The sequence below is a fragment of the Poecile atricapillus genome, chromosome 2 (genome assembly GCF_030490865.1).
Source record: "Poecile atricapillus isolate bPoeAtr1 chromosome 2, bPoeAtr1.hap1, whole genome shotgun sequence".
NCBI lineage: Eukaryota > Metazoa > Chordata > Aves > Passeriformes > Paridae > Poecile > Poecile atricapillus.
In genome coordinates this window covers 76,565,069-76,577,299 of record NC_081250.1, presented here as the reverse complement: position 1 = coordinate 76,577,299, position 12,231 = coordinate 76,565,069, and the positions used below count along the sequence as shown (strand labels likewise).

Sequence of the window (12,231 nt, the reverse complement as noted above, 5' to 3'; positions counted from 1 at the left end):
AACCAACAAACAAAGAGTGAGGATGTGAGCCATGCTCATCAACCATTTCAGTGAGCTGCATTTGAAACACTGCTACTATCTGGCACTTGGATGAGAAACGTTAAATCTGCTTCATTCACTTTGTTCAGGATAGTGGCTTGTCAAATTCTATCCCTTATCTGACAGGAGTAATATTATACCTATTTTTACAGAAGATAGCTTGAGTACTTCTTTTGCAGTAACAAGAAAGAGATATTGAACAAATTCCAATATTTTCTCCTTTTTGCTTAATACAATTAAAATTTCAATCAAACACCAAATGCTAAAATGAAATCAGAAAGAATTATAACATGTTCCAAACTTCTGACATATGTAAAGTAAACAGAATAATTGTTTTTTATCACTGGAAGAAATATAGGTGCCAGAGTTACCTGACCAGGCTTTGTATTTTCACAGACGACTACATCATAATCTCCGGCAAGTTCGGGAGGATTGTCATTGACATCCAGGATTCTAACAACAACTGGAACATGGCTCACTAGCCCAGGGTTGTCTGTAAAACACACAGAATGGTATTAAGCTTTTTGAACACTCAATATTTCATGTCATCCTCAATTTAAAAGTAGTTTATTAACACAATAACTAGATGAAAACTGGATGCAGCTACAGAAATTTAGTTAACAGCGTACTAAAAGATGTTTCTTGTGCTTCATTAACTGTTTTAAATAAAAAGCAATCAAAAAGAGTGGAAAGTATGGAAAGTATGAGTCTTAAGTCACTTAAATCAAATACAAGCTACTCTGGATTTGAAGTGTGAGGAAGCTGCTGGACTTAAACTGTCACACTGTATGCTAAGAAATGATCAATTTCTTGGTAATGAGTGTTAAACTGTTATCACAATATTGAATTAAATCTAATACAAAAAATGTTGAAGCATTTTTCTTTTTCACAATTCTTTAAAGAGTTTAGAAATAAAATGCAAATATAATAATAAAAGGCATAGGTGTATATATAAACTTTTCCCAAGCTTGAGTTCTGGTTTCTCACAAGTTACTATGGTATTTAACACAGCAGTTAGTGAGTGTGGCTTAAGCAGAGGAAAATAAAGAAAGTTTAGCAGAAGACAGTCTAGTTTTTGCACAATGAAAACAATATTTAAGTACCAGTGCCTTAGGCTATGATCTGTACTTTCATGAGCACTCACCCTCAGAAAGATTACACCCTCAAAAAAGCACAATACATAGAATCCTTTTAATAAGAATACACTTTCTATGATAAAATGGAAAAAAACCCCAAAAAACCAACCAAAACCCTCAATTCCTTTCAGTCCCTAACACCCTTGTTCTTACTTCTAAGTACTAAGGTAATTTCATTTTGTTGAAAGAATTATGTATTTAAACTTTTTATAATTATCTAATACATGCCTTCTGGAGTCTGTACAAGTATCAATCAGTAGGATGACAAACTTCATTTTACATTCACCAACTAAATGAGACTATCAGTAGAAGACAGTAAAGTCAGTCTTTCAAATGGAATAAAATGGAAGAATGGGGTATTATAGAGCAACATTTTAAAAGTTCATGTCCCTGTATGTGCTCATGAGAAGAAAAAAAAAATATATATATATAGAAACATCAGTAGTCCAAGGTTATTCATGGTGAAACTTCATTCACCATGGCTATTTTGATCATAATTAATCCCTACCATGTTTCTGTAAAGAAGGGTAATTTGTAAAATTCTATTTGTCACACCTTTAATGATCTCTGCTCAGAATTCTGGAAAGCTTTGACGAGATGCATACTTAGCTTTAAAATCACCGGTGATGTAGGCTTAAAATGAAAGAATATTTGAGAATGTTGAAGTTTATTTGACAAATGGAGAGATCTCTCTTTTTCTGTTTTCACATAAGATACTACCCAAAGCATTGAGGTCTTAGAAGTTCCCACAGATTTTTTACATTCTCTTAACATGTGGATTTTCAGATGATGATTTTAATTCACTTTTGAAACTTGGTCAATCATCCCCCAATAAAATATTACTAGAAAGGAGATAGAAAAGCCAACAAAAGACTAAACTAACAGAGGAATGCTATTCCAAATTACCATTAGCATTAGAAGTTAGAATGTCAGAAGGTATTTATAGGTTTGCAAATTCCGTTCCCTTGCTGAAATTTTCCTTAAGTGCTTTTTTCTACTTTACCTTGAATCTATGAATATCTTTGTAAGACATAAGCTGTTGTGGTGCATTTGATTCAATTACCTTCTGTATTGTTAAATTGTACACCCCCTTAGTTTAGTTTAGTCCCAGTTTTAGTCCCAGTTGTTCTCTCCTACCCCGGTTGCCAATCCACCTGGATCTCTGCCCCTTGCTCCTGAATGTTCCCTGTTCCCCCTCCCATTAAGTTGTCAATCCTCCCTCGTGTCAACCCCCTGCCTGGACTGCCCTTTTGGAATTCCCCTATTCCTCCAAGCCCCATTGGCCCATGTGTCCCACTCTCCTCCCTTTGTGTTCCCCATTGGTTTCTGTGTTATGCAACCCCGCCTTGTGCTCCTCCCCTAAGTCTTCCCTATTGGTTTATTGTTTGTACACGCCCCTTGTTCCTCCCCCATATATAAGTTGCTGTACCCCTGTAACTTTTCTCTTCCATCCCTGGAACCTTCAAAAAAATAAATTGCTTTTGGAAGCTGCGTGGAAGACCTCTCCCTTGTCCTTGCTCCTGCCCTCGATGCTGGACAGCCAGTGCCATAGAGCATAAGCCCAAAGCTGCTCTGCTTTCCAGGAGCAGCCCACTCTTGGCTTGGTGCCAGGAGCTGGCTGGGGAAAATCTGGTACTGTGTCAGTAAACTAAGAGACTTGCAACAATGAGGCTTTCTATTGCCATCTAAAAACACCTTGAGTAGAAAAATTTGAGGAAAGTTAAAATGATAGGGATATATAAGTGAGGGAAGAATGACACTTGGCTGTCCACTAAGTATTTGGAAGAAGGGAGCCATTTATCTATCTTTGCTGTTTTTCTGAAGGAAGAAATCTTCTCTCCAGGAGAACATCTGCAGTATGAGTATTAATACAGAAAGGTGTTTGTTCCTTTCCTGGAGGTAGGTCAAAAGACTGCAGAACAGCACAGACAGTATAGATTTAACATTTGTTACTGCTCACTTAAATGTAGCCTGCAACCCATTTAGGTAATATCTTCTGTCTATGTAACCAGACAAATTAAAAAATTTCTGTAATAACAGAATATGATATCTATGGCTCAAAGAAGCTTTGGTTTTGAGGCTTTATTGGGGAGGTTCTTTGACCTAATTTTTAAGGTATGTGAATTAGAAAGTGGTATAAATGAAAGGAAGGACACAATGCACATAGCGAGTACATACAGCATAATGAGCTACAAAGCAAGGACTACTGTAGAGGGTTAAAGATTAATAATTTTTGAGGAGAATCATAAGCTATAATGAACAATTTGAACATCTTAATACTGCAGAAAATCTAGAAGAGTTTCATCAAGAAGGCAACAGAAGTTGCGGTTATCACATAATCAATCATAGGATCACTGAAAAAACTTAGTTGAAGAGGACATCTGGAGGTCACTGGTCCTGTTTCCAGCTCAAAGCAGGGCCATCTTCAAAGGTACAAGAGGGCATAATAATTACATCTGAGAGGAAGGGAGCAAAAAAGCAGAGAGAGCACAGGGCAGTGGGTACCACAGATAAAGGACTGCTCTGTAGGCTTGGCATGTTTGGAATAGTTTTTGGGGAAGAAAAAAAATCAAACTTTTTAGTCCAGTGCATGACAAAAAGAGTTAAATACTTTTGTTTCAGTAGAGTGCTGCAGACCTCTTTGCCTCACCCTGAGTTTGTCCTGTTGTATGCCTGTCACTACTACCTGAAGCAATCTTAGTCAGATTTGCAGTAGCTTTACAGAGAGATTTTATGGAGATTCAGAAAGTTTACCTTTATTTCTTCTGCAGCTGTTTTGCAGTACGAAGAATTTATAAATACCTTGTCAGTTCGAAAGAGCTATTTATGCACAAGATAATATTAGTAGCTCTCTGGAATCCAGTACCTCATGGGATCACTGACATTTGCAGGCAAATTTCCATACTGACAGGCTACTCAATACAAAATGCTAATGGTACAGTATTAACACCACTTACCAAAACAGTCTTGAACAGTGTGCATACAGCATAAATTTGCATGAAAGGCAACAGAACAGTTTATAATGGGGGAAGAGAATGAGAAGGAATTGAAGGAAATACAAGGATATTTTTCCTTTTTTTAAGTTTTGATTTTGAGAATCAACATACATTCCAATCTTTTTCAAGAACACGATTGACCTGCAATCTCCAAACCAATCTCTAATAACTGGGACTTTAATAGTACATTTTTCTAAATTAGACAAATTTCTTGCTGCAGTTTGGCAGATTTCCAGTTTTAAGATAATCAGTGCTGACATACCTTTCAAGCCTGTGCATTATAAAATATTTTGTCCTATTAGCATTATGCCTCAAGAGTACATTTTTTGAAGTGAATGCTCTCTGTTTTAAGGAGCAACTGAAGCAGAAACATTGCTCTGATTCACCTCTGCTGGGGACTTACTTTCTTATTTCTTGAGACCTTTCCCAGAATAAATGGTTCTTCTTCCAGAATACTAAACATCTGCCTGCAAAGTAAATCAATTTCATTATCAGATTTTCCATTGGCAAATCCACTCTAAACATAAGGAAGACCCAATTAACAGCCAATGTGAAGCCTTGAATCTTCTATTAGTTCCTGTGAGCAAAGTTTAAAACCCCTATTTAAGAAGAAAGATTTTTTTTAATATAGTTACTGATGTCTGTTTCTTTCCACCCTAACAAAATTCCTATAGATTTTATGAAAAAAATTCTACCTGAATGACTTTCAGAATAGAAGTCCTGACATCAACAATCTTTTGTGGGTTTATTTGCTTTTTGCTTGTTTTGTTTTCTTGGTTTTTTATTTATTTTTTTAAAGTTGGACTCATCACATTTCCCTTATAAAGATTTGTTTTAACAAATTAGAAGAATAAACATAGATCTAGGAAGGATAAAATATACTACCGAAACAAAGCTAAAGTGATGAAATAATGTCCAACATGCAAATGAGAGTGGCAATATTAATAAAATACTGGTTTTAATTCAGGATGGTATATATGTGATAAACTAAATTTTCTGGTAAGGAGAAAATTATGCAGAATCTAAGAATAAGTGTAATGTTCCAGTCTTCTTTTTTGAGGAAGTTGGTTCTTCTAAATGTTATCTGAAGATGGATAGTAAATATTTTAATTTTTTTCTTAGCAAAATTTAACTTTTTACTGATGAACACAATGATGAAGGCACTGCTCACTTCTCCTTTATCACAGAAGTAGTGAAAGCAGCAGCAACTACAGAAGCAATAGTAATAATCATAGCACTGCAGTAGACCAAAAACATTTAGAGCTTTCAAGTTGGAAACCTTCTCTTGCCTTAATGCAAGCACAATTCTCACAGACGATGTTGGTGTTGACTGCCTGATTAGAACAGGGCACAAAACATACTGATTCTATGGCCAGAAATGTCCATTTTGAGATTTCTGACAAAAAGCTTCAAAGGGGGAAATAAATGCCATATGATTCCAAGTTCTATCCCTTTTCTGGGGCCCCATCTTAGTAGCTAAGAAGAACCGTACCCTACCCCATTTTCAGATGATAATGTAGGAATGTCATCATCATAGCTTTTCCCAATGAAATGGGAGAAGAAAATTCAGCGTGCCTAGAAACCAATGACTAGCCAATATAAATGGGGAATAAGCATTGAAATTGGAATTAGAAACATAATTTCTTGAACTGGATGGAGAACTAACTGCCTTTCAACAGCTGTTGGATTTTTAAAATAGCTTTTCTGTAGGCTTTCCTTATTGCATTGAAAAGCACATTTTAAAGAACAGCACATATTGCTACATCCACATGATTTTTGAACACTTCCAGGAATTGTTATTCCACCACTTCTTTGGGAAGTTTGTTCCAATGCTTGACTACCCTGTCAGTGAAGAATTTTTTGCTAATATCAAGATGAAATCTCCCCTGGTACAACTTTAAACCATTTCCTCTTGTTCTTTCTCTTGTTGCTTGGTAGAATAGGCCAACCGCCCCCTTGCTACAACCTCTTCTGAGGCAGGGGTAGAGAGCAATAACATCTTCCCTGAGCCTCTTTTTCTCCTGGCTAAATGCTTGGATTCAATGATCCTAGAAGTCTTTTCCAACCTTAGTGATTATATGGTGCTATGAATTCATATTGTTGTGACGCATTAGTAGGCAGTTTGCCAAGGCTGAAAGTGAAACTGTGTATCATTGGTAAGTTTGGACAGGGTACCAGTACCGTGTCCAGCTCTCACCTGTAAAACATTAGCAGATATCCAGGTCATTGCCACTACATCAAGACCAATACAATCTCAAAACTCAGAGCCTGCAGTTCTGTTTTTACAATCTACTTTAATCTCGTTCAAATTTAGGAAAATACTTTTGTGACAGATTCTGTTTCTTGGAAAAATAAAGTAAATGTTACCAATAGCAAAAGTCTTTCAGAAACTGAGCTAGCAGGTAGGATGCAAGTGAGGTCAAAGATGAAGAATTAATGTGATTTCTTTTTCCCTTGGTGAAGGCAGGGATTATGGTAACAATTTTTCTGTTTCTGTACTATATCTACAGAGATAATCATAAATATAAAAAACAATGCAAAAGACAATATTTCCCTCTAATATTTAAAAAAATAGTGAATTTTATTTTTTAAGTCTATTCTCTATTACTACAAAAAATATTAGTTTTGAAGAAAAAGCTGAGACCGAAAATCACCATGGGGACATATTATATTTATTTTAAGAAAAAATTAATTTTAAAGAAAAGCTGAAATCTAGCAACAAACTCACTGGAATTAAACAGTAATGCTCCTGTCCACCAGATACAAATGGTTAGTAGTTTATAAAACTGCAACAGCATTTTGTTCTGATTTAGATTACTTTCTTAAAGATATTGGAAAGGAAACATTTTCTAAAAACTAATTATTTGACACAAGCTATTAGAATTATTCTTGGTTATGTGGAAAAATTTAAAATGAGAAAATGAATTGGCACAAATTCTTGTTCTTTTCTTTTAGTATTGTATGCTGGGAAGCTATTCCTCCAAGGACTTATTTCCTTCCAGCAATGCATATGTTTCCTTCATGTGTTTCAAAATAAACAGAAATTAATTGTGTATTTTTGTCTTTTGATTTCACTTTTTGTAAAATAAATCAGCTTGCCTCTTTAAAGCATTAACAGAAATACTTTGTATATTTTATATCTCTCCTCTAGCTTCAGTTACTCTTCTCCATATGACAGCCCCATGTAGTGCTAACAGGAGTAATATCTTTTAATACCCTACCTAAATCTTAATAGTTTCTTTTCTGCAAACATAAAACGTGAAAAAGAATTGTCAAATTCTTCTCATAACTTGCAGTTTAATGATGGTAACAAGGGTAGCAATATTTCTGTGATTTTAAAGAACAGAAATAACCACACCTCACTATAAAAATAGTTTATCTGTATATCTGTTTATTTAATGTAATTATTGAACTTTCATTATTCAGCATCTCAAGGGGTTTTATATTTCACTGCTGCATATCATTAGTTGTCTCTGTGAATCCTGTTTTCCTCTGAATTATGTAACTGTATCTTTATTTTATTGTGCTAACCAAGACTTATTAAAAAACTACTTATAATTAGAAAAGACACTCAATTTTTTTTTACTCTAAGTCTTCTAAAATAACTATTCTGAACTTTTATTCTTGTGAGTTTTCACAACTTTTCACATATTTAAATTCTGAGCTGGGTTTGTTGGCAGTCTATTAAAATCTTTCTAAAAGCTCTTTCTTTCAGTAGTTTTTTGCAATGACTTTTTCCTGGTATCCTTTCCGTAGCAAATAGGGTATTGCATAGTTTGTCCAGGAAGTACTGCTCTACCTCAGCACTTTGGTATTTTTTCTCCTGAAGTTCATATAAGAAGTATGCATGACAAAGTAAATACGGAAGATGTATAAACAAAGAAAAGGTACTTGTTTGGTTAAGGTTTTTTTCCCAATATTTGATGTTTTTTTAACACCTTGGAGATTTCTGTTTTGTTTTTTTTTTCTGTGCATAATGATGTCTTTTGGTGTTTTGATTTCTAATTCATTACAGTTTCAAACCTCTGTATGTACAGTATCCTTTCACATGGTCATTTTTTGCTGTCTCTTGATAGGACTTCATTAAGTCTGGGGGATCTGACAGAACCTGGAATGGAACACCAATATTTCAGTTCTCCTGTTCTATACAGCCTCTCCACAGCTTTGCAAATTAGGAGCTCTGTTGTATTGACCCTTCAAACGCAGGTTTTTTGCACCCATTGTATTCAAGTTGGTCCTTTAAGCAAATAATGGAAGATAGCTTGATTTTCCATTTTCAGCCACTGCAGAGCATTTTGGAGACACTCAGGAGCACCACAACTCGATCCCTAAGCTTTTGATGATCTAATCTAAACCCAGAAATCCACTCTACACACCGATATGATAACCAACTGCATAAGAGAAATATGCAAAAACTTCACAGTAGAAGGTACCTTTAAAATCTTTAAAATGTAAGCACTTTTTCTTGCTTTTAAAAAAATCACTTTTCTAGTTAGAAGCACAGTTATTATCCATTTAAATGTCCAGTGTTTTATGATCTCAAATAATCTTTTGATGTTAACATCACCTGAAAAACATATCAAGAAGTCAGTTTGCTCTGTTTTCTTCTTTTATTTTCTCCTCCACATTAAAAACATGGTTCCCGGTATCAAAAAATCACAGAATTATTGATTTTGAAGGTGCCTCCACAGATCTGCAAGTCCAACCCCTTTGCTCAAAGCTGGATCTACAATGTGTATTGCTCTGGGCCATGTCCAGATGGGTTCTGAATGTCTCCAAGACAGAGAATCCACAACCTCTCAATGTGACCTGTCACAATTTTTGATCAATCTCACAGTAAAATCATGTTTCTTATTTGGTTTAAATGGAATTTTCTGTACTTCAATTTGTGCACATTGCCTACTGTTATTTTACTGGATTCTACTCAGATGAGTCTTTCCTCATGTTGATCACCTTTAGTCACCTCTTAGACTCCGTCTAACAGTTATTTAAACATACTGATAAGCTCCTTCTGAGCCTTCACATCTCCAGGCTAATTAATCCCAGCTTTTTCAGCCTCTTCTCATATGAGAGGTACTCCAGTCTTAATGACTTCATGCCCCTGCATTGGACTTAGTCCAGTATGTCTGCATCTCTTTTGTACTGAGGAGCCCAGACCTGGAAGTATTCCTCATGTGGCCTCACCAGGGCTCTATAGAGGGGAAGGATCACCACTCTCAGCCTACTATCAGGCTTTCTCACCCAGTGCAGAACAGCACTGGCTTCCTTTGCCACAAGGGCACATCACTGGCTTATGCCCAGCTTTCATCCACCAGGATTTCCACCACATCCTTCTTTCAAAAGCTGCTAACCTGTTACTTGGCCCTGCATGTGAACTGGTGCACAGCATTATTGCTCTCCAAGTGCTGGACTTTGCATTTCCTGTTATTAAATCTCTCTTCATTTCTGGTTCAAGACTGTTGAGATCCTCCTGGTTCTCAACATTACAGTCTGATGTATCAGCCATTTCTCCAGTTTTGTGTCATTTGCAGAGAGAGTGAGCATGGCTGAGACAGCACTCTGTTCCACATACCACATCATTAATGAAGAGATTAAAGTGTTGTATCCTGCATAAGCCACTGGGGGTAATTCCTACTAACTGGACTCCAGCTGCAATTTGGGCTGCTGGTTACAGCCCTTTGCACCTGCCATTTCAGACAATTTTCATTGCATTTGACCCTTCATTTATCTAGACCATTCTTCTATGTGTCTTGTTCTTACATTAATCTCTCTCAATCCTCCTTAATTTTAACAGCTATGGAGGTAATTCTGGAATTTGAATCACTTCCTATCAAGTGCTATCATTATAATGAATTCTAATTGACAGATTCTACGCTAGTCCTTAAAATAGCTCAGCCTTGAGTTTTTCCACTTCCAAAGGGACAGACTGTGTTCTTGGTATTACTATGACTGTATTTCTTTCCTCTAAAACAGTCTTTCATCTGTTATAAAACATTGTGCATTTGCTCTGTACTTTCCTATCAAAAGACTTTTCAAAAGACTTGTTCAAAAACTTTTACTAGAGCCAAGCAAATACTATCTTTTCCCTCTTTCAAACAGTCTTTTGTAATTTTTTCAAAGAATTCTAAGAAGTCAATTAAATGGTAATAATGCTATGTGGATCTGTATTTTAAAGTGTTTCTAATACTACTCCTTCCCTCTGCCCCAGATTCAGTCTCTAGATCCTTCAACATAAACTATAATACTACTTCATCATCTTATTTTCTAATACCACAAAGAGATTTCAGGAAGTACCAGCACTGAAACAATCAAAGTAGATGTTTCTGGACACAAAATTCCAGTCTTCTTCCCTGTATGCTGCTGTTTAAGAACAATGCATTAAAAGAAAATTGAAGAAAGAAAAGGATTGCCCATCCATTCTTGTAGTAATGGTGTGCTTTAAGAATTAAGAGCACAAACAGAAAAAACCTGCTGATTATTACATCAGCATTACTCCCACACGAAGTGTTAGGACTTTCTCAGATTTCAGAGAGGACATTTGACCAATGCAGACAGTATATATGACATAGGAAAATGAAAAGTGAAAGTAAATGTCTTATGGAAGGTTCAGAAGGAATAAGGCTGAAGCATGAAGGTATCATTTGGGGGTAGAAATATAATGTCGATTCTAAATTTCATTTATGTAAAATAAGCCCAATTACAAATAGTGGCAAAAAGGATGATGGTAGAAACTGAATTATATCAGTGAAATGCAGCATGAAGTCAAGAGCAGAAAACACTTCAAAAAACTAACTTCAATCAAGACTTTATACCCACAGATCACCTCTTGCTGTTGAAGGAACACAATCTTTAAGGGCCTTGCAGGTTCTGCTGTGTTCTTTGCCAAGCAAATGATGTCAGAAACTGAAGACTTCTATTGTATAGATATAAATATACATATATATATGTATATAAATATACATATATACATACATATATATATACATATATATACATACATATATAGATATATATACATACATATATAGATATATTCTATAAATATATCTGAGGAATACCATCGCCACAGCTAAATAACACTTTGGTCATAGCCTTTGACCACTATTTCAGCTTTAGTCATGGGGTGGCTTTACCTTTAAGGTGGTTTTGGGAGCTGAGGAAGTTGAAGCTGCTGGTGGCTGATGGGAGTCTTTTCTCCTGACCAATTATCAGTCATTTCTAAGAATTGACAGCAGTTTTGACCATTGAAAAGTGAAGTCAACTTGTGAACATCCCCTTAAGATGTACAGTCAAAGTTCTCTTGTCCTCTTTGTGTTTCTAGCTTCTGGAAAGGTAACGAGGCTCTGTCTTGGCCTCCTCCCCGCCCTCCAGGCCGGACAAGGCTGCAGAAGCGGGGGGGGTGGGGGGGGGTGGGGGGGGGTGGGGGGTGGGGGGTGGGGGGGGGTGGGGGGTGGGGAGAAGCAGAGCCGGCCAGCCTGGTTTAGTTTTCAGTTTCTGCTGCTGGACTGAAATCTGACACCATGAACTTTTGCAGCTTTTCTAAGGCTTTAATTCTTTTACTACCTGGATAAAACATACAGATTACTCCTTTTACCCAGAGAGACAGAGAGACAGTCAACATGAAGAAGACATCATAAAACCACCAACAACAGTGAGGAAAAGAGTTAAGTTTTAGATGGGGAGAGAATAAGGAGATGCTTTATAAGCTGAAATATCTTTCTGTTAAAGCTATGGAGATAGGCAATAGTAGTTTGTAAAAACTCCTTTAATTCATGACAAAGTGTATTGGGAGGAATGGAGTGTTCAAAGTGTGGATTTTTGAGCAAAGAGAGTAATTGTGATACAGTGAGATGCTGGAACAGAGTGAGGCGAAGATTTGAGGCCTTGAAGGCAATGAGAAAACTGTTTCCAGGAAAGCTCACAGAGCCAGATGAAGAGGACTTTTGCCTTTGAATAACTCATTCTTAAAATGACATCCCTAAACTCATGGCCCATAACACACCTCAGAGTGATGTGAAATGGGAGGAGTGAACTGATGACAGATTTCTGGGCAGCTGGCA

General features: G+C 36.4%; 1 protein-coding gene across 2 annotated transcripts in view; it reads right to left on the bottom strand.

The window, feature by feature from the left end:
* CDH18 (cadherin 18) overlaps positions 1 to 12,231 on the bottom strand; it is a 168,737-nt gene that overhangs the window by 19,020 nt on the left and 137,486 nt on the right. For both annotated transcript variants that reach the window (XM_058831761.1, XM_058831760.1), the window contains exon 8: positions 411 to 532. In XM_058831761.1, the coding sequence (XP_058687744.1) occupies positions 411 to 532 (122 nt within the window). The remainder of the gene's footprint in view (positions 1 to 410; positions 533 to 12,231) is intronic.